The 25,953-nt window shown below is 16.3% G+C and overlaps 2 protein-coding genes across 3 annotated transcripts in view; one reads left to right on the top strand and one right to left on the bottom strand.

Annotated features, from left to right (window-relative positions):
• LOC122717602 (retinol dehydrogenase 12-like) overlaps nt 1-13,848 on the bottom strand; it is a 23,738-nt gene extending 9,890 nt beyond the window's left edge. The window contains exon 1 of the mRNA XM_043941825.1: nt 13,585-13,848. Coding sequence (XP_043797760.1) covers nt 13,585-13,702 — 118 coding nt within the window. The 5' untranslated portion in view covers nt 13,703-13,848. The remainder of the gene's footprint in view (nt 1-13,584) is intronic.
• Nucleotides 8,549-25,953, top strand: LOC122717599 (cytochrome P450 302a1, mitochondrial). 2 transcript variants are annotated; one of them, XM_043941823.1, is made up of 9 exons: nt 8,549-8,839; nt 19,901-20,393; nt 20,898-21,138; nt 21,862-22,037; nt 22,214-22,418; nt 22,887-23,037; nt 23,808-24,056; nt 24,352-24,579; nt 25,788-25,953. In XM_043941823.1, exons 2-9 carry the CDS (start codon nt 20,207-20,209, stop codon nt 25,938-25,940), a joined length of 1,590 nt encoding a protein of 529 aa, XP_043797758.1. In that variant the 5' UTR covers nt 8,549-8,839; nt 19,901-20,206; the 3' UTR covers nt 25,941-25,953. The 2 variants fall into 2 exon arrangements, with proteins under 2 accessions (XP_043797758.1, XP_043797757.1); XM_043941822.1 differs by lacking the exon at nt 8,549-8,839 and adding an exon at nt 12,661-12,686.

Genomic DNA, 25,953 nt, shown 5'->3' with positions numbered 1-25,953 from the left:
TTTCACTTCAAAAATAAAAAACAGTAAAAAATGTATTATATTATAATCAATTATGCAAAATAAAATAAATAAATAAATAAAATAAAAATTTATTTATTTAAGTTAATTTAATAATAATTTAATAAATAGTCGATAATTTTTAAACATAAATATTGCAATTACACAAAATTCAATTCTAATTAAGATTGTATATAAGATTGATATTAAGATGTAAATAAGATTGTAATAGTTTTCAATAAAATACAAATTTTTTTAGTTTTTTTAATTTTCATTAAAATATAATCATAAAAATATATTATATTATATTTATATTATCTATATATTATAAATATAATTTGATATTCATAACTTTTAAAATTATTCTAAAGTAATTTATTCTACTTCTAAAGTTAATCAAATAATAAAACGAAATTTTAATAAAAATGAATCGAAAATTAATGTTTTCAAATTTATAAAATTAATAAGTGTATATGTATGAGTATATAATTTATAATTATTTTTAGTTCATCTCTTTTCTTATGAATCTTTGCATTAGAATGCAAATTTGATTGTAAAACAATAAAATTTAAAATCAAAATATATTAATTTTTTTTCTCTTTTTTTGTTGAAGTATTTTCAATAAATATATTTATTTAATTTATATTTTGTTCAAAAATAAAATTGTGTAAATATTGTAAATAAATATATAAAAAAATATATTCATAAGTAAAATTATCCATATATTATATTTTTATTTCTCTTTCTTTAGAAATTGATAGTCTCATAATATAAATAATGTTTTGTTTCAGATAAGATAAATAGATGTATATGTTTGAACACAATACTATACATTATATACTAGTATTCAAATATATATATATATCTATTACTACAAAACATATGCATCTATATATTATATATTATATAACGACAATTTTTTATCTTGGAAATTAAAATCTGATATTTTCATGAGAAGAAAAAGTTGTTAAAATGTTAATATAATAAAATATTTAAAAATCGAAATCAATGAGAGAATGCTTAATTTACAAATTCATATTGATATTATAACATCAATAAACTAATAAGTAATTTGGTTTTAATATAAAACTTTCAATTATAAATTAAATCTTATATTCAGATATTAAACAAATAGTACAGATGCTGTGAAAATAATGCTGTGAAAATAATGCTGTTTTTAAAAGAAAAAGGACTCTTAAAATTGTATATTTTTGTATATTTGTAATATTGTATATTTGTATAATTATATATTTATAAAATTGTATATTTGTTAGAAACACTTTGACTAAAGTATGAATGTAGTCTTGGGACTTAAGACTCATTTTCCAATCATACCAGTCTGAATGATAATTAGCATCATCCTTGAGAAGAATTATTGCACACTCATCAATGTCTTAGGAATAGCGGACTTTGTGAATAACGTACCCTCTCAATTTCATTCTAGGAATTTTTTTTAGATTATAAGAATATCGCTCAACCACGGTGCTATTGGTCGCTTATGTACTTTACCGATCTCATTAGATGATCATAAAGGAGTCTTTAAAAAATATATGAGCATTTTGGAAGAACTTTTAGAACCTTAGAATCTTCTCAATATTCAATATTCTTCATAACTTTTTGAACTTCAGAATTGCAGTAAACTTAGATCTAAGAAATCAAAACCTTCAAAATCAGAATTTTGTGAATTTAATAATAACCTAAACTTTAACATATTCATATATTATTTTATAACATATATATATTAATATTTATATTATACATTATATAATATATATATATATATATATATATGAATTTTGCTTTTGATTGTCTTATAATAGAATTTCAACAGGATACTTTGTAATTTTATTATTATATACCATAGCTAGAAACAGGTTGGAGTTAAGATTTTATAAAGCGCAATTTATATTATTTTATTAAAATAGATTAACAATAATGATATTTATATTTTGAATTTCTACTTGATTTAATGCAAAAAACTAATATATAAAAATATATAACATAAAGAATTATTTAAATACTTATTATATCTTTTACAGTATTTTATTATTTTAATTAGAACCTATTATGTAAATCTATAAATTAAAATATATCAAACTCAAAATATCATATATTAGTATTTCCCCTTTAAATCGTTATATATCATAAATTTTAACATAAATTCATGGATATAGATCGAAATTTTAAATCTTTCAAAATGTATTCGAACTCTTCTCAAATATATACAAATATAATTTTATTCAATATTATATATAATTTAATTTATATTATATATTTCTGTTTTTTTATTTTATTTAATTATTAACATTGGATTCACAGATAGGAATAAAAAAAAAAAGAAATTTATACATAAATATTTTATTAAATTTTTTTATTTTTTTACATATATAACAAAGAATGGATACAACACACAAATACGAATTATGCAACTTGTTGCATCGTGCATGTTATATAATAGTATGATCATATATGGAAAAACAAGATGGCTATACAAAAACTTTTTACGAAAAAACAAATTTTATTGGACTTCCAAAATTATTTGATTTATCATTAATATATTCTCATTTATACTACTTTACTGCAGTAAATATAATGTAAGTAAATATAATATTTCTTCATAAGGAAAATTGATTATGAATTAAAAATTATAATTTAATGAAATTACTTTATATATAAATTAATATTGTAATTATATAGCAACATCAGTACAAAGTTCTTTTATATTATCGCAAATCATATACTATATCAACAGATCACATCATTCTTAAATTTAAATATAATAAGAATTCATTTTAAATCTATAATAGTTATTCAAACTACTAATTAAAACTGTTACGTCGTAACAGCATATCAGCATATTCCAGTTCATTTGGTCTCAGAATCCTAATGAAACATATGAATGCTGATTTATAACACAAGTATACGAGGCTATTTTTGTAGAAACTTTTTAAATTAAATGCTTCAAGATTTCTTCTTTTCTACATTCAATAACGGCAGATATGTTATAAATTATATATTTTTTTTGAAGGATAATTCAGAGATAATTTGTGAATTTTTTTGAACGAAATCCTTCCCCAGAAAACGGCTTCGAGATATCATGGATTTCATTTTAGACATCATTACTTTTAGACATCAAGAATTCAGTAATGAAGTTCGTGTAAAAGGAATAGACATGATCAATTTGTTTCTTGCTGCAAGACAAGCTAAGGGAATAAACAACGAAAGAAGAGAATAAATCAGTTATCAGCAGAAAAAGATCGATCAAATTTTCAACATTATTCTCAAACAGATTCATTCATCAGCAACACTTATTTTTATCAATAAACCATTCTCATTTCAACAAGATTTAGCATTATTAAATTGAAACTGAATCATTAAGAACGTAACAACAATATATATCAAAATATTCTTAATAATAATTTTACATTGAAAAACAAATTTTAAAAAAATTATTAATCTTTTTTTTTATTAACTCTTGTTTATTAACTCTTATATTAATTCTTTTTTAATTAAATAAATGATTAATAAATATTGAAAAGAATGTATGAAAAGAAACAATTTTTCTCTGAAAATTTTTTATATTATATATATATATATATATATATATATATATATATTTCTTATATTCTTGAATTATAACATAAAATTAAAAAATAATTATATTTTTAAAAATTGATTTCGTGTTCTTAAAATAATTTTAGGCAGCAAAAAAAATTGCGTAATATATATCTATATATCCTTAATATTTTATATTTTTGAATTTCTAGGTTGGAAAATCTTTCTCTTAGTTCCTTCTCTTACTTTTTTGTTGAAGAATTTGTCTCTTTTATATTTATAAGTTTATATTATTCATTTGGATTCATAATTTATATAATTATAACATTTTTGTGTATAAAGCTTAATTCCATTCGAGTCCAACGCGATGCAATAGTAGTATATTTACACAAACATTTGAATATTTAATCTGAGTTTTAATATTTTAATATTTAGATCTGAGTTTTTTTGTATATAATATATATATTTTTATATATTATATACAAAATATATATATAAATATATATATATTTTGTATAGAAGATTAAATATGTTTACAATATTTACAAATTATAATTACAAATATACCACAATATGTTTAATTAATGTAAATTAATTTATAGTACATATTTAGATATAACATATTATTAACATAAACAATTATTTCAATAAAATTTTTCGTGATAAATTAAATAAATCAATTTATAATATAGCATGATAATTCAAATCTATTTTGACTGGTAAATATCAATCACTATTAATTGAATATTCGATAAGAATGCTTTTTCGAGTGCTTTGGAATAAGCAAACTTTTATATAATATATACAATACATATGTATATATTATATACATATATTTTATATACAGCGTTTTAAAAATGTTACACTTTTTATTTTATTTTTATTAATAATAGTTTTTAAAAAAATTTTTTCACATTAGCAAATTTTTTTAATTAATATTTCAATCACTATTAAAGATTATTAAAAATTCAAGTTCAAGTCCATTTAATCTAGTTTAGTCCAATTTTAAAACAATTACTCTATTTTAAAGAATAACTTATTTTCACTGACTGTTTTCATGAGCTATGAGCTATAATAAAATATGAATGAAATCAAAATATATGACATAAATTTTTTTCTCTTTCAATTCTTTTACATTCATGAATGAAATAATAGTATACTTTGATTTTAATTTCTCTTTCATAATATTTCTCAATATTAATTATTTATTAAAATTTTATCTTTTTTTTATTTCTTAATAACATAAAAATTCTCTTAATAACATAAATAAAGATCAAACATAGTTAACATTTTCTTCTATAAATTTTATGTGAAAAATAGGGGGACAAAATAACATATATCTGAAAAACAGATCATAAAATTTTTTTTTGAAAATAAGAAGATTTTTGACGAATTTTTATATGAATTTGATTATAAAAATTATCTACTTTAGACAAATGGATACAAAATATTAATTTTTCTATATTTACAATAATTTTTTAATGAAAATAATTTTTTTCAATATTTTTGTCAATTCCATTATATAATACTATTCTTCGTCTGTAAAATCAAATTTGATTCATTATAAGATTTTTTTTTTCAATAATTCTTTAAAATTATTCCATTTTTAATTTTCTAACGATAAGATAATTTTTCAAATAGACAAAATATTTTTCAATTATTTTTACTCATTTTTTTTTCTAGATTTATTGCTTTGAAGTTATTTCATACAAGATATATTTGCAAAAAAAATTCTATAATGATAAATCAATTTTGAATTTTACAGTAGAAAAATAGTATTGTGCAATAGAATATTTCATATAGATATATATTTAAAATTTTGATAAATTTCATTAATATTCAAAGAAACATTGAAAATAGAATGTGCTTTTATTTTGTTTGGAAGTGTATAGAATATTATTCACTATAATTTTTAATTACATTGGAACTCTGTTTGCATAAACTATATTTATATAAACAAAATTTTGCATGATATTTGAATTTTAGTTGAAATGTATGAATTGTATGATAAAAAATAAGTAAAAAATTAATTCATTAAACATTCAATAATTATTAAAACATTTACAAACTTATTTCTAAATTTATAATATTTGATATATTATTTAATACATTTTAAAGAAAATATTTTGTGAAATTGTTTTACATGAACATAAAATTTTATTAATTAAATATAACATCATAATTGAAAAATTAAATGAATTCTTATTATATAAATTGATTATATAAATACGCTTGTTTTATATAAATAGATATGCGAAACAAAGAAAAAGTATTTCAAATAAATATTATTAAATATCAACTGTCTAAATAATAAAAAAATTATACAATCATCAATGACATTCGTTTCATCCTCTATCAAAATCGTATTTTTAAAGCACTATATTTTTTAAATTTCAAATAATACACTGCAAAAGAATTTATTACATTCTATATTATGGAATCTATTAATCATTTAATTTAATTAAAAAACAAAGACATATCCATATCTATATTAATATAAATTTAAAAAAAAATATTTTATTTAATTTATTCTATATATTATATATTATTATATAATGTTAATATATTTAAAGAATCCTTTTGAATGATTGAAAAAGTCAAAACAAATGTCGATTGAAGCTTATTAATATAAGTATTTTAAATTTATATTAAATAAAATAAAATCATAATAAAGTGAAATAACAATCTAATAAAGAGAGAGAAAGATGAAATAAAGAGATGACTCTATCTTTATTTCATTTCATTTAAATTTTTAAATTTTAATTTAATAAATAAGTTAACGGACATTTTCGTATACAAATTTTTATATTTGTTTTGATCTCTAAAATCGACAAAAAATTCTTCCATATATATTCGTTCATAAATAATATATGATAAATTGACGCATTAAATTAATAATCAATGAATATCTAATTAATCTGAAAAAATATTTTCAAAAATTACAAAGATATATAAAAGTTTTATTTATTAACAAAAGCAGTTTATATAGTAAAAAAATAGTAATAAAATATATATATATAAATAATATGAAAAGAAGATGCATTACTTTTATCATTTATTAAAAAGTATAAAAATAAAAAAAAATTCGGATATCAAAAATTTTTTTACATATTAGATTTTTAAATATTAGATTGCATAAAAATATGAATATATATATATTAAATAAATATATATATTAATAATATATAATAATAGTAATTGTAATATAATTTATATATATATAATTATTATTATTATACTATTACTATTATTACTATTATTACAATTACTATTATTATACAATTACAATATTGTATAATATATATTGTTTTATTAATTTAAAATAACTAAAAAATTATTTTTTAAAATTAAATAATTTGCCCCCTCAAATATGTATATCAAATAAGAATTATATCCATGATAATAATAAACTTTCAAAATTTTTTTGTTTCAAATCAGTAATTATCAATTAAATATAATAATTATTAATTAAGTAAATTTCATGAGATTTAGAAATCAAGAATCATTCTACTATAAATCCTAATGTGAAGTAGAATAAATTAAAAAAAAAAAAGACAATACACTTATAAATATGACAAACTTATAAAATAATATATATAATATATATAATAAATATAATATATATATATATATTATATTTTTTATATTTATATATATATATATATATATATATACATATATATAATATAAAATATAATAAATAAAATATATATTATATAAAATATATATATATTATATTTTTTATATTTATTATATATATTATATATATTATATATTATATATAATATTATATATAATAATATATATATATAAAAATATAATATATATAATATATGTAAAATAAAAAATAAATGGAAAAAAATCTCGCGGAAGAAATACGAATTTAGTGAATATTGGAGAAAACGCTTATTTTCACATGCATTTTTGTTTATAGATTTATTACATTGATTATAACGGAGAAATAATATATGCAATAAAACTTCGATGATCTATATCTAAACTTCAATGCATTAACGTAAGCATAGAATTCAGAGTATTCTAATATATTAATATAATATAATATAAAATAATATAAAATAATATAAAAATTTTTTTATTTTTCATAATATGTGTAGATTAATTATGATTTGTAACAATAATTTAATTTATAATTGTAATTTTGTATTCATAGTTAAAATAATAATTATATGTATACGAATAAGCTACACATAAGCTATTATAGATATATTAATATTATATCAAAATAATTAATAGTTTCGAAAATATTTAAGCTTCCAATCTTAGATAATTATCTTAACATAATTTCATAAATGAAAATAATTTTTATGATTTTGAATATTCAAATTATAGCTTTTCAAAGTACTATATAATGTGTGGTGTCAGGATTGTTAATAAAATGTTTAAAATCAACAAAGTGCGAAAAATCCCTTTTGCTCCCATGCCATCTTGTGAATAATAGAAGATATTGTGAATAATAGAGTGAATAATAAATATTTCAAATCTATTATATATCTTATATTGTAATAATGTGCCAGGCAACATCAGAAAAAATTCAAGATTACACGATCATGCTGCAGATAACCATCATGGTTACATTTTTTCTTCTCTCAATTGTTCAAACAATTGTATTCGCGCCCACGACAGTGTTATAATTAGCTTATTAAGTATATCTATACATATATTGTCTTTCGACTGAGATGTATATTTGTGTATAAAAATTGATATTTGTGATCATTAATGTATTTTTTTAACGATAAGTGAACTGTATTAAATTCTTGTCTATACAAGAACTAGATCTCTCAATGTTATATGATTGTATCCGATAGTCAGAGCATGATGCAATAAGATATTACAAGAAAACTATGTATTTATTATATCTGGCGGTCGGAGTACGATGTGTAAACACATATTTTATTTATTTTTATAAATTTTTACTGATCCAGAGATATCACGTTATATTCTTTAATTTTATGTTATTTAATTTTTTACACATACATTGAAATTTTAGAATAGTAAGAGAAAGTATTTTCGTCTTATTTTAAATGACTGTTAAGACATTGAATAGATACAAGCTAATGTTACGAGGACAATGTCGTTTTTGAGAAAAGAATTTGGAAGAAATTATACATTTGTTAGAAACATGTTCGACATGGTTAGAGTATCAATGTAGTCTTGAGATTTAGACAACATTTTCCAGTCATGCCAATTTCAACGGCAATCAGCATTATTTGTATGTTCCACCAAAGGCTTGCGATCTCGCGAGATAGAAGATATGGTTTTCGAAGATGTGAGTGTTTTAATAGAATTTTTCAATAATAAAACTTTACATCTTAGAATTTTCCGAAGTCTTGAACTTTGTAATCTCAAACGAATAAAACTCAGTGATAAGTAAATCTTTATTAGCATATCAACTTTGGTCTTGATCGTTTTAAAATAGAATTTTGTTAGCAAACTTTTTAATAATTATAATTCTATTACTATACTCTCTATTACAAAAAATTCCAGAAACATATTGGAGTTAATAACGATAAAATCTTGATTTTATTTGATTTATTTTATAATCTTATGAGTCTTTTTATATTATTTAATAGTTTATGTAATAAAAAATGTAATATAAATTTAAAAAATTATTTTCCTTTTTGTTATAATTTAATTAATTTTTTTTATAAAATATATAATAATAATAAAAATAATGAATCATATATATATATCTTCTTATTACTATACAATTATATTTATATTTCATATTCATTAAAATTTAATAGATTTCTTAAATTAAAATTATAATTAATAATATATAATACATTTTGAATTTTAAAGTATAAATTTAAACTTTTCATGTTTTTCACTTTTAAAACAATTTTTAAAACTTATTACTTTTTTATATAAATGGCATACTATAATTAAAAATGATATCCAAACTAAAATTCTTGACATAATTTATCTGAAATATATAAATATTTAAATAATTAATTTAAATAGTTTTTTATATTTATATTTTGAGTAAATGTTATTATATTTACTATTATATTATATTTAGCTATCAATCCAGAATTCATATATGTATATGTGTACATATATGAAATTTTTGTATTTAATCTTATAATAGTTAATAAGTAAATGAAGTTCTTATCATAAAGCTTTAATTTAAAATTTAATCTTATAAAATATTACTATAATTTATTACAATAAATTATATACAATATATAATAATGTATTTATTTTTTAATATAAATTTTAAAGTATTTCTTGTTCTTTCTTCTTATATTAATCATTTTCAATATAAACAATTTTTAATAAAAGTTTATTGATTCAATAATATATCTTTTATAAATTATATAATCTTTTATAATTATATAATATATAAATATTTTTTTATAAATATATAAATATTTAATTTTTAAATATATTTTAAAAACACTATAATTTTATAATGATATAAATAAGAAAAAGAAAGCAATGTCTCATTTGAGAATTATTTTTTATCTATAATAAAAATTTTTGTATATTATCATCATTATATAATATAATAATTAATATTTTAAATTTTACTTTGCATCAAAAATAATTTAATAAATGAAAAAAAAAATTATAAATGCTTTATTTATAAATGTATAATATATTACATTAATAAAATTTATTTTATTATATAATGTATATCTTATTCCATTTCTTTTTCAAAATCTTTTTAGATGTTTTTTTTTTTCATTTAATAATATTTTAACTTATATTTAAATTACATTATTTAAATTTAATTATTTAAATCTGCTGATTATAAAAATAGTATAGATAACAGGTAAATTGTATAAAAATTATTGACATAGATAAGGTAAATTCTGTTTATGTTGAAAATAAAATATATTAGATTGATACATAGAAAATATTTTTTTTAAGATAATAATAATAATAATATATTTAACTAAATAAATTTCTATATAATTCTTCTAGTACTTTTCATAACTAATTAGCTTTATTATTTTATTTTTTATTATTTATAAAAATTTAATCTAAATTTTAACAAATCTTGAAATGCTTCTATAATTTTGCTTTAAAATAATTTATTGAATAAAAAATTAAAAAACTATATCTAATTCTAATAGAGAATATTTCTAAATATTTTTAAATGTTTTTATTATATAATTTAATAATCTTTGTGACATTTTTTTCAAGTTTGATTATCTAAGAAATATCATTATCATCATTATTTAATAATTGACAATGTCACAAATACAAATATTTGATTAATATAATTATAATAATTTATAATAAAATTATAATATTTTTTATTATTTCTTATTAACATTTAATATAATTTACTAAATAACTAATTTTTTTAATGGTTAATATAATAAATGATGATAAGATAGAATTTAATGAATATTATTTATTTATAATATAATTTCAATGATATAGTTTTAAACTCTAAAAAAAAAAGCTATATATAACATAATATTTTTTTCTATTTTTCAATTTTTTATTTCTGTCAATATTTTTTTTCAAATTCTCATTTACAAATTAGTCTTTGAATGATTGCATTAATATACATATATACATATATTATTATTAAAATAATATAAATTACAACAATTAATTAAACAACAATATTAATAAATTCTATTATCTTACTATATCAATAATAATATTTAATAATATAATAAAAGAATTTTATAAAATTTTACAAATAATAAATTATATCATTTACAAATAATATTATAATTATATTATATATATCAAATATAATATATAATATAATAATCATATCATTATTTTATTTTATAGAATATTGTAAAATTATAAATAATAAGTCTATAGTTTATAATTTATAATTTATAAAATTATTATTGATAAATTATTTTATATAAAAATAATGATAACATATTATATACACTTAATAATAAATGATATTATTATATACACTTAATGATATTCTTAGCATTAGGTTTCTTCTCTTTGTTTTATAGTTATGCTTTTGTATATATTTTTAATTTAATTTTGCATAATTCTGTTTTTATTATATCTTTTAGTATTCATCTAATTATATATATATATATATATTTCTATTTTTAGCTAATAAATCAATAATTTACATCAAGTTCTTATCATAAAGCTTTAATTTTTGCTTTTTTAAATTTTTGATTGATTTATTTATTTATTTTTTTTTTTCATATTTTCAATAGATTTCGTATAATTTATATAAAAGAGTTTAAATATAATTTATAAAAATATCAATTTTCATTATGAAATTTATTCAAAAATATGTATATGATAAATATTTCTAGTAAAATTTATTAACTAAGATTTATTTATAGATTGTTGATTTAGATACAATGATTCTATCTATTAACAATTAAACATTGTTTCGTATTTTCAGCTGCAAGCATGTCAACTGTGTTGTTTCAAATCGATTGGTATAATCGATTGACCTACATTATCTTATCTGTTTAAATATAGCATATGACATTTTAAATAACTATATTTCAACAAAAACATAAAATTATTTATATAAAATGAATTTATTTATATAAAATATAATTCTAATCATTTAATCTAAAATTTCGTTATAATTTATTTTTTATATAAAAAAATAAAAACATAAGCTATAATATATATAAAAATATATTATTGTTTCAAGTAAATAAAAATTTTTATTCTAGCGATCTAAATATAAAAAATAGTTTGTCATGCAAATATAATTAAATATAAACATTTTCAAAATAATTTAAAGAAATAAAAAAATATATCCAAAAGACATAATTGAATGTGTTATTGTCAACATTTATATTATAATAAATTAATTTGATAATAAAATAATTTTTAATGAACTACTTTATATAGTATTTTGAATATATATATATATACTCTAAGATATATTATTAAGCATGTATGTATATAAAAAAAGTTATCTGTATTAAAATAGAAATTTTTATGGCATTGTTCATATGTCACTTTTACTATTAATCTCTTTTTATTTATTTATTTTTTTTTCATTTTATAAATTTACAATAACGATAAATGAAATAATTATATTTTATTGCAAAAATTGATTAAATAATTTCGCAATAATTACATTATAAAGTATTAAAACAAATAATCTTTTCCTAACCTATTTTAATATAATGGTGTAAGTAATTAATGTAAGTATATAAATATACAATTTGATATTATATTTATATATCTTTGAATAAATTTTTATAAATATCAAAACATATTGAAAAAATATATTAACAATTGATATATCAATATAAAATATATATCGACAATCTCTATTAATATTATGCATATTTCAACAATATCTATATTATATATTTATATATATATGTATATGTGTAACAATAATAAATAAATATATAATGTATATAAATATTTTAAATTATAAATTACTTGTTAATAAACAGAATATATTAACAAATTGAGAAAATATAGATCATCGTATAATTGATTTATTAAATGTAGCAATATGTAAAAATTATATACATTTTAATATTTACATAATGATTTTAGATTCTCTACTGATTTAATGTTAAGTATAAAAAATAAAATTTATATTTAATGAAATAATTATTATTTTAAATCTATAATATTGAAGATGTATCTTTTTTCTACATTTATGATTCAATAATAGTATGATAATACAATAATACAATAATGATAATACAATAAAATAATCGTAATATATAATGTTATACTTTGTTTAATTTTATAATTTGTGTAATGTATATAATATACAAATTATATAATATGTTTATATCATAATTATATTAAATGTAAAAAAATAAAATAATTTCATTTAATCATATTTGATTTAATGTCAGTTAAATAAATCTTTATATTTAAAAAGAAATAATAGCATATGTATGAATGCATAATATATAATATAAAGATAATTTAAAATAAAATATAAATATATGTAAAATAAAATTGTAAATATTTATCATGTGAAATATTTAAAGTGGATTATATAATGATATGTATAAAATATTTAAAAATATTTTATATATAAAAACATTATTAATATGAATAGTATATTCTTACCTCTTTTGTATAAATTTCTGGCTGTTTCTTTCCCAATTCCACAATTTGCACCTGTTATCACAATAGTTTTACCATTCAAACGATTATTACTTCTGCAATACTTACTAAAAAATCGCATGTTTAATAATAAGTTTAATTAAAAATTTTTACTTTAATTGCAACAATAAAAAATAAAAGAAGTTGTTTTATCGAAAATCTTAATTAACCTTCTAATAATAAAATTTTCTACTTTACGATCTCCTTCACTTTACTAACGGTATAGCTATACGGTATTCCGTACTTGATATCATGTAAAAGTAGTGGGGTTTAAAATAGTAATCATTCAGCATGTATACATACATATGTTGTAATTTATTTTCTATATATTTATAAAAATATTGATTTATTCGTTCCGTTATTATTAGATACATATAAAATATTGCAAATTATTTTCTTTGAAATCAGATGTGTAAATATCGATTTCTTTTTATTTTCATTAATTAAAAAATTCAGAAAAATTTATTATTTAAAGGACAAAATATTTAAAAAAATAAAAATTTTTCTCTGATTTTTTTTAAATGAAATAATATATTTATTTTTTATTTTTGGATAAATTTTATTAAATTTAATATTTATTTTAAAAAATGTTTTTTTTACATATTTAAAAATACATACTTAAAAAAATACGATTTATTTAAAAAAAAAAATATATAGATGAATAGATATTTTATTAAATTTTCAAAATTATATCATTATGGTCCAATATTAATAATGAAGAATGTTCTTTATGCTTATAATAACCATAAATGAAAAATATCTTATTAAAAAAATTAAAAATAAATGATGATAAAATTAAATAGAAGTAGTAAAACTATTTATTCAACTAGCTTTTATTAATAAAATAGATATAAATAAATAAAAAAAAAATAATATTTCTTAATTATTTCATTCGAAAAAATTGAATTTGCAAATTTTTTAGGTACTTATGTATTATTAAATATAAACAATATCATAATTTATTAAATTTAGTAGCAGTAGTAGTATAAGTTAGAAACACAAATTTAACAATTTTCGAATTATTTATGAGATTTTTTTGAATCTAAAAAATGATAATATTTCAAAAATAATAATTGTGTTAGATAAAGAATTAAAAAAAAATATTGATGTTCGATTTAAAGATTTAAAAAATATATAATTTAAATTTAATTCAAATTGGAAAAAGTATACAGCTTAATTTAATAAACAGAATTGATATATTATTCAATGAATAACAGCTTAATTCAATGAAAAGAATTATTTATGTAACAATATAATTAATGTTTCAAACATCTGTTACATGAAATGATTTTTAAAAAATAGATACTAATCTTAATTATGAAACTATTCAAATTAAAAATAAAGAAATTACAGAATGAAAAAAACAATAATACAAATCGATATGATAGAAATAAAATAACAAAATAATAATAAAATAGAAGCAAATTGTTATTGTTCATGTTTAATAATACAAATACAAATAGAGACAGAAGTTTTATACTTTAAAAATGAGTTAATTCATGAAAACTTAATGATTTTTTAAATTCATTTTTTTGAAAATAAAGTTTCATTTTTGCATATAGAATCATTATCCGTTGGTTATACTAATAATTGTATTATTATTGTGTATTTTTGAGAAAAAAAATTGAAAAGACATAGCAAAATTTGATATTTTTTATAAATTTATTTCTTAGATATGATAAATAATTTTTAAGACCAGATTCAAATTCACTACATGAAAATACACAAGAAATCAATTCTAAAAAACAACAAAATCTATATAATTTGTTTTCGTATCCGTCTTATTTTTTTAAATCCATTTTCTAGATAAATACTAAAATTTATAAAAAAAATATCAATTGCGATTGGTTTTCATTGAGGCACATTTTATATAAAATTTGATATGATCTGATTTTATATACATTTAATACATTAATTTAAAAAAACATTAAAAATCATAAGATATCATTATTTTGTCCAGCATTATAATTTTGATTTATACATTTATGCATTTATTCGAATGTGATACTATACAAACTATAATTTATGTATACTATAAATGAATTCAATATTTTTATGTAAGTAATTAACAATTATATCATATTTAAAGTTTATAATATATTATAAAATATAAAAATATTATAAAACTTAAAAATATTAAACTTCATTAACGATCCATATTAAATATAGATTTTGCGATTTTGCCATTTATAGAAATGGAAAAAAGATATTTTTTTAATCATTCTCTCTCACTCTCTCTCTCTCTCTCTTCCCCTCTCCCCTCCTTGTGTGCGTGTGTGTGTACTGCGTAGTGCAGCGTATGTGCGCGCGCACCTCTCCAATTCTTATTCTCTTAGATTAGATATAATTTTTCTAGTATTTTCAATATTAAATTCAGTTTTTCTGATTTGATAATTTTGAACTTCTCTCTTATTATTTAATTATTGAATTATTCAATTTTTGTACAAAAAATGAATCGAGCTTTAGCTTAAATTTTACAATGTAATTAAAGTTTTTTGAAATATTTAGTTCTATTTTATAATTCTATTTTTTAAATTTAATTTTATTTTAAACATGGATGAATATTAATAAAAATTTTAATAAAAATTAATATGANATATGTAATATATATATATATATATATATATATGGTAAATATATATGATGAGATATTATAAATTGGAAAATAAATATTTATTATACAATATATAATAATATATAATATATATATAATAATTTTATTAAATAATATAATTTCAAATTTGATAAATAATTAATAGGCTAATATATTAAATATGCAAGAAATATGCAAAATATACAAAATAAAATATATTTTCAAAATCGGCAAATAAGGCAATAAATTTTTATTTTAATCATTTTTGATTATTTAAATTAATAATCATTTTGATTATTTAAATTTATTTAAATTATTTAAATTAATATTTTCTATAAAAATAATCATTTATATAAATCTACAGTCTATTTATAATTTATTAAATAATTCTCAACTAATATTTCTCTATAATTTTTATATTTGTTTTGATCTTTAAAATTAACTCTTCAAAAATCTCCCATGAATATATTCATAATTTATATATAAAGTTAACAATTTAATTTGATTATAATTTATTTGAATTTAAATATTAGTTTGAAAATTACTGTCAGAATTTATCGAAAAATTAATATGAACTACCAGAAATTAAAAAAATTAGTGAATTTTACATATACAAAACTCATATTTTTTAATATTTTTTAAATATTTTATTTCTTTAATATTTTACAGACATATATGTATATAAATTTCTTAAACTAAAAAATAAAATTATCAATTATCAGGATCAATCTCTGAAATTTCATATTTTGTATGATAATAATAATAATAAATTTTTACATAAAACAAGTTTTTATTGTTTTTAAAAAAATAAATAACTATTATAAATATATTTTTGTATTTTCGTATTACAAATACATTGATTCCACTAATATTCTTAAAATTTCAAAATGAATTTATTATAATCAAGAATAAATATAAATTCTTTTGCTCAATAATACAATAATTTACGGTTTCGGATTATTTCGAACGAATTATATAAATAATGTATTATTATATATGTAATATATGTAAATATATTACATATATTATATATATATATATATATGTAAATATATAAAATGACATATATACATATATATATATGNTTTGCTCAATAATACAATAATTTACGGTTTCGGATTATTTCGAACGAATTATATAAATAATGTATTATTATATATGTATATAAAATGACATTAGTATTTAAATTGAGACATTCATATTTAACAAATTATTTTGCTTATTTTGTTTCATTAGTTCTGATATTATTTAGATATTTATAATCAGTGTCTCAATTACTATTAAAATAAAAGTTTTGTGCAAATATATAGAAATGAATCCGTTAAATTATTATTAAAATAATCGAAAAATAAGTTATGTAATAAATTCTTGATTTATAAATAAAATTATATTAAAAATTAAATTTTAATTTCATTTCATAATAATATACCTGGATTTCTTTTTCATATAATAGATTTGTATTACATTAAAAATTCATGTAAAAAAAGTCGTAACAATTAATTTATAATAAATTTTAAAACTTATATTAAACTAAAATAATCTATATAATAAATACTAATCTAAAATAAATACTAACTAAAAACATAGAAATTCAATAAAACATTTTATTTAATAAATACATAAAAGAAAAGTTAATTAAATAAAAACGTTGAAAAAAATAAGAAAAGAAATATTTTGTTAAAATTATTTGTTTATAAAATAAATATAATAAAATACGATCAAATTGTGCAAATAAAATAAATAAAAAGATACATAACTTTTTATTAAAAAATTCTATAACAATGAAATAATCATAAATTAAATAAAAAAGTACTGTATAAAAAAATCCAAATCTATCTAATTCATTAAATATTTTAATTAATTATTTATTTATTTAATTTACTAATTAATTAAATTAAATAATTTAAATAATTATAATATAATTATAAAATTTTACATAATTTAGAAAATCAAAAAAGGTATGAAAAATTTTTAATAAGATAAAAAATATCGAAAAATCAAAAAATTTAATTCTATATATCAATGATTATGTTAGTATATGTTTTGAATAAAAATTTTAATTCATCATTATTAAATTAATTCAATAAAAGAAAACAATATTTCAATATTGTTAAATAAATCAAAATAATAAAAATTAGAAAGTAGAGGTCATTTAAATAAAATTCTATTTATATGAAGTTGAATAACTTAAATCATAAATTTTAGAATATAAAAATATTTGGATTTTATTAAAAAGCATTATAAAAAAACTAATTATTTTTTAGAAATTAATAATTTAGAATAATAAATTTAAATTTGAATTAAAATTGAACAAATAAAACAAATATCTATATATATAGAAAAATAATAAATATATAAAATAATAATAATTTAAATAAAATTTTGATTCTTATTATTAAATCATAAGATTTATAATAATATAGGATTATTTCATCGATGAAAAATTGATGAATATATATAATTTGTATATGATTTTATTTGCAAATCTGAATATTATATATATATGAATATTATATATATTATATATATTATATATATAAATATATATATAGTATATATATTCATATAGTATTCTGCACATTTTATCAATAAAATTATATTGACAAAAATTCGAAATATGAACTTTTTTAAAACTAAGATAACTTTGAAAATGATTTACTTATTATTATTATTCTTTTTTTTTGATAAATTCTATTAATTAATTATTTAATTAACTATTTTTATAATTTAATCAATGTTATTCAAATCTATATTTCTAAGATAAATTTATTAGAAATAATATTCTATAATAAATTTATAATAAAATTTCTTATTTTAAATAAAATATTAAATATTTTAATATAATAAAATATTAAATATAAAATATTAATTTTTTTAAATAAAATATTAAAATTCCAATTAAAAAAGATCTAAAATGGCTAAAATATTTTTGTGCTGTTTATTATTTACAATAAATATTTATTTAAAATACAATAAATCTATTTCAATGTATAATTAGAGTAATCGTTTTATTATATACTTGCTTAATAAGATATCAATAAGTAGTTTCTAATCAAAAAATGAATAATTTATAATATTTTTTTTGTATTTTTAGTATAAAATTTAAAAGTTTAAAAGAAATTTAATTAAAAATTGTATTAATTATTAATTTTATTAATTATTAATAATTTACATATTGTATATAATTTTATATAATATCTTTTACTTTATCTTTTACTATATGATTAAACAATTTTTGCAATATCAATTCAATTTAGAATGTTTATTTAAAATTACTCTACTTTTATATAAATCTGTTATACATTACTTATACATAAGTATTGTCATTTGTACATTTGATTGATTTAAAGAAAAAAATATCAGATTAATCTACCAAAAATAATACGATAAAATATAGATATATAGATATATGTTGTCATTAAATGTTAATCAAAAAAAGAAAAGTTAAATTTTAACTATAAATTATTAATATATATTATTATTAACAATATATATTCAAATTATAAAATAGATAGGAAATTTGAATTTATAGTAAAAGAGATTAAAATTATGTATATGATTACATACTTATTTTTATGTATGTAAATCATTCATTCATTGTTAGATGTATATTTTTATTTATGAAACCTTAAAATAATGTTTCCAAAAGATATATTTTATTTTATTTTAATATCTTATTTTATTCAGAAATTTTACTAAGCAACAGAATACGTCAACAAGACGTTTTATCGCCGACACATCGAATTCAAACAAGCACATTGAAATTCTATGTGTAAACTGGACGGGGAACGATCGAGTAGTTAAAAAGAGAAGAGAAGAAGAAACAAGAAGGAAGCAACGCATTCTCGAACAAGAACGGTTCTAAAAGATCCAGATACATAGTCTCCAAAATCAGTCTATAGTTACTTTATTTCTGAAATTTCGTTAAATATTTTTCACTAAAAAATCGTATTATTTATTTCAGTTTATTCTTTATATGATTATATAGTTGTAATGTGTACATTGTTGAAAAAGTGTAATTCATTTATAAGAAAAAAACTACTTATTAAATTTTACTCTAACGAGTTTACAAAGAGTAAAATAAAAATAAACCATTCTCAACCAAAAGCTTTCTATGATATTCCTGGACCAAAATCTTTACCAATTATTGGAACGCTTTACAAATATTTACCGTTTATTGGTAAGAAAATCAAATTGAATTTAATCTATTATATATATATATATTATATTATCAAATATAAATTTCATAATATATTATCGCCAATATATTATGTTAATTTAAACAACTTAATATAATATATATCAATTTAAATAAATAAAAATTAAATAAAAAATTGAAAGATTTTTAAAATTATTTTATGAGACATAATTGTAAGAGATGTAACATAATAATATAACATAATATATAAATATCTTTAAAATATAAAAGCCTATGATACTATTTCTTATTATTTGAATTTTTCATAAAAATGAATTTTTATATAAATATTTATATAATAAATATTATATATAAATTTATTATATTATTACATATTTCTTTCAGTAATATTAAAAGATTAGAATTTATTTCTTATTTATATATTATGTGTTAATTAATACCTCATAACTGATTATATTATTATATTATATTATTTATTATATTATTTATATTATTATTTTACTAAAATAATGATATATTTAATAGGCGAATATAGTTTTACAAATTTATATGAAAGTGGAAAAAGAAAATTAAAATGTTTTGGACCATTAGTACGCGAAGAAATAATACCTAATGTAAATGTTATATGGATTTATAAACCAGAAGATATAGCTGAAATTTTCAAAGCGGAATCTGGTTTACACCCTGAAAGAAGAAGCCATTTAGCTCTTTTAAAATATCGAAAAGATCGTCCAAATATATACAATACTGGAGGTTTATTACCCACGTAATATACATATTTTTATATTTATTAATATATAATATATATTTTTCGTATAACGTATACTATATTGTTCAGTTTAATATAATGTATCATGATGCATACATTATACTCATCATGTATAATGATTCTATATTTGTAAAATTTACACATACATATTTATGATCGTTATATTATTAATTTATAAATGTCTTAATTAATATTAAATAAAATTAAATAATTAAATAAAAATAAAAACACTAACTATTTATATCTTAATTTTTAAGCAATGATTCAATTTTTAAAATTATAATAATAATGATTCAATCGAGATTCAATTCTTAAAATTTTTTTATATATTATATATTATACAAATATTTTTATGAATAAAATATAATAAGAAATATTCTATATCATATAATTGAGATAATAATAACTTTTTATATAAAATTTTATATTATATTATATATATTTTTATTTAATTAGAGGAAATAAAAATGTAAAAACTATATATTAACTTATAGAAGGTTATATACATATAACCTTTTATTGTAAAATTTTTGTTATTGTTTTTAAAATATTTATATATAAAATATAAAATAATATATACAAAAATATNTATTATATATTATTATATATTATATATTATATATATTAATTTAATTATATAATAACTATAAAATATACTTAAAATATATATAAAACATAACTTTATTATTATAATAATTAATATAAATTTATAAATTTCAGAAATGGATCAGAATGGTGGAGATTGCGGAAAGAATTTCAAAAAGTTTCTAGTAAACCTCAAGATGTGATTAATTATTTAAAAGAAACAGATTATGTTGTACAGGAATTTGTCGAGTTATGTAATAATGAAAAATTTGCAGATTTTTTACCACTTTTATCACGTTTATTTCTTGAATGTAATATAACTCTTACAATAATGATAAAGTATATCTTCTTTTGTAAATTCAAATTATATATAGTAAATAACATCATTTTATTAGACAAATAGAAACAAAATATTTATATATTATTTAATAATTATTATTTATATATCCTAATTATTTAAAAATTTTCTTTAACTTTTTGATTTTAGTGACATGTTTGGTTGTTTTTGATATAAGACTGAATAGTTTTTCAAAAGAAGAAAGATGTGAAAATTCTACAAGTTCAAAGTTAATTGAAGCTGCCTTTGCAACAAATAGTGCAATTTTAAAGTTAGATAATGGATTGCAATTATGGCGTTTATTTGAAACACCATTATATAGAAAATTACGTAAGGCACAAACATATATGGAAACGTGAGCAATAAAATTCTTTATTTTATGTCTTAAAAAAATTAATGTTTAATTTTATTATTTTATTATTTATTAATGTTTAATTTTATTTTATTATTTTAATTATTTAAAATCAATTATTAATCCTAAAGTTATTAATATCATAAAAAAAACATTAAAATTGGATATTTTATTAAAACTATCAAATTATTACTAAAATAAATTATAAAAATAATTATTTAATATTATTAATAGAATAATAGATTAATAGAATATTTATAATCTTGTTTTGAAATCATTAAAGTTGTATTTTGAATATTTTTTAAATTAAAAAAAAAAATTTTTATAAAATATATATAATATTCTTCTTCAGAAAGAATTCTTTTTGTAAAATTTTATATATCCATGTTTATACATGTATATGTTAATTTGTTGTTCATTGCTATATTTTACATTTTACATATGTATTTTTTTTTATTTTTTATTTATTAGGATTGCATTAGAATTGGTATCTCGTAAAAAAAACGATATGAAAATACGATATAATAAATCATTTCTAGATGCTTATTTAGAAAATCCTATTCTGGACATTAAGGACATTGTGGGCATGGCTTGTGATATGTTACTTGCTGGTATAGATACTGTAAATATCATAATATATATCATTATATAATAATATTAATATTAACATATACATTTTTAAAAAACATTTATTACTGAATAAATAAAACAGAAGCACTTTATTTTTACATTTGTGACATAATTTCTATAATAATTTAATATACAATTATAATTAAATTATTAATAATATATTATATAGTATTATATATTATATTATGTATAATATAATATATATTAAATTATTAATAATATATTAATAATTAAATAAAAAATTTAAAAAAATTAATTCTATTTATATTACTAAAATATTTAAAGTCATTAATATTGAAATATTTAAATAGATTTATCATATCATTTAATATAATGATAATTAAAATTAAAAGTGCTTGTTTTTATTTTGAAGAAAAATAAATTTAAAAAAAATATTCATATATTTTATATAAAATTTATATAAATTATATAAAAATATGATAGATAAATTGAATTAATTAAATTAGTTAGATAATTTATATTTAATAGATTAAATTAATTAGATAATTTAATAGATTAAATTAATTAGATAAAATTTAAAATATGATATATATATAATAGATATTGTATAAATATATTATATAATAAGTTAAGCTCATACATGAGATTTTATTTAATAATACATTAAAGTATAATATTTTTTTTAATATTAATATTAATTAATACTATTATATTATATATAATTATGTTAATAAATCAATAGTATAGATTGCTTATTACAATAAATCTTAAATAAAATAAATAAATTTTCTATTCTCTTAGACTAGTTACAGTACAGCTTATATTTTGTACCATCTTGCAAAGAATCAAGATATTCAAGAGAAATTGAAAATCGAAGCCACACAATTATTGAAAAATCATAATGAGCCAATATCAATAAATGTTTTACGAAATGCTTCATATACTAAAGCTGTTATTAAGGAGAGTTTACGATTAAATCCTATCTCTATAGGAGTAGGTCGTATATTACAAACTGATGTTGTTCTTAGTGGTTATAAAGTACCTAAAGGAGTAAGTTATAAATTATATATAAATTAACCAATACAACAAGATATATAAATAATCGATATATAAATAAATATATAAGTAGAATTCATTTATTGAACAAGACGATTATAAAATATTATATTTTTAATTTAAAAAATTTTTAAGTATAAATATAAATATATTTTAAAATGTAAATTTTTATATATAACTTTATTTAAAATCATTTTTTTACTCATATACTATATATTTAAAAAAATTTTTTATTGCATTTTTCAAATTTTTTAGTTAATTAATATATTTTTTAATTTATTTTTCATAGAGTGTTGTTGTAACGCAAAATCAAATTATTTGTCGTCTACCTGAATACTTTGAAGAACCAGATTTGTTTATACCAGAAAGATGGTTGCGTGAACATTCAAAAAATAATAATAAAATAAATTATAAGAAAACAGTACATCCATATGTGTTATTACCTTTTGGTCATGGACCTAGATCTTGTATTGCTAGACGTTTTGCAGAACAAAATATGCAAATATTGTTACTAAGAGTAAGTTTATATTTCTTTCATTAATTCTTATAGATATATAAGACTTAGAATTATTGAATATAGATTTATATAATATTATATAAAATATATAAAATAATATTGTATAAAAATTATATTTCTTTAAAATTAATTAAAATTCTTTATTCTTTAAAAAATAAATTAGATTAATTTTAATTTATTTTAATTTAATTTTCTTGCAACTTATAAAAATTTTTATTAATCTACTATATCTATAACATATACTATTGTTCCAAAACTGGCTATTTATGAAATATATAACAGAGGAAATATATAACATATGTAAATATTCAAATAATTTTATATGAAATAATAAATTATATGAATTTTACACAAAAACTTAACAATAAAAGTTTTCTTTTTTATAAAAAATATACATATATTATATTACAATTTTAGAAATTACATCTAAAATGATGATTATTATTTCTACAATTTTCTTCATGAAATGGAATCAATATATGATGTAAGCAGCATTACGATATATTCGAATGCGTAATTCTTCAAATATTTTCATTCTGTTATTGTCTTCATTTAACTTCATTTAATGAAATAGTAATTTTTATATTATTTTATATATATTTTATATTATTATAAAAATATTCGGATTGTTTATAAATTTGAAAAGATGTATCATCTATTATATATCTATACTATATCATATAAAGATATATTTCTTTTTAACGAGTAACATATTTTAAATTGTTTTGAAAATTATTTTTTATTAATAAGTTTTTATTTCTCTATTAAATGAATTTATTGTTTTTCTTTAATATTTATTATTATTATTTTGTTAATCATTGAATATATTTTGTTAATCACTGAATATATTTGCAAATTCAAAATATATTTTTCTTTAATTTTTTTTAAATTCTACATAGAATTGTATAGAAACTATTTTTAAATATTTTTGGGAATATAATTACATATATTATGAATTCAATTATATTTTATTATAATATTAATATTATAATATTAATATATTATTCTGTCTAACATAATTCAGTTAAGAATGAAAAGTATTACACTATCATACAATATTATATAAAAATTATAGAAAGTAATGAAAATTTTATTATCATAAACTTTAAATTTTTTTAAATGTTTTTTCACATTAAATTAAAAATATGCAAATATTTTATATTATATTAATCATAATCATAATAAATATATTTTTTTTGTTTTTATAGATATGTCGACGCCTTAAAATTTCTTGGCATGGAGATGATCTTGGAATGATATCTTTATTAATTAACAAACCAAATGCATTATTAAAATTTAGTTTTCATGATATCTTAAATAACAATTCCGCTTGCTTTAAAAAAAAACAAATTATAAGCTAAAATATTATTTTAA

This window comes from Apis laboriosa, unplaced genomic scaffold (assembly GCF_014066325.1).
Source record: "Apis laboriosa isolate Shangri-la unplaced genomic scaffold, ASM1406632v1 scaffold53_cov140, whole genome shotgun sequence".
Taxonomy (NCBI): Eukaryota; Metazoa; Arthropoda; class Insecta; order Hymenoptera; family Apidae; genus Apis; species Apis laboriosa.
This window is presented reverse-complemented; position numbering and strand designations above follow the sequence as displayed.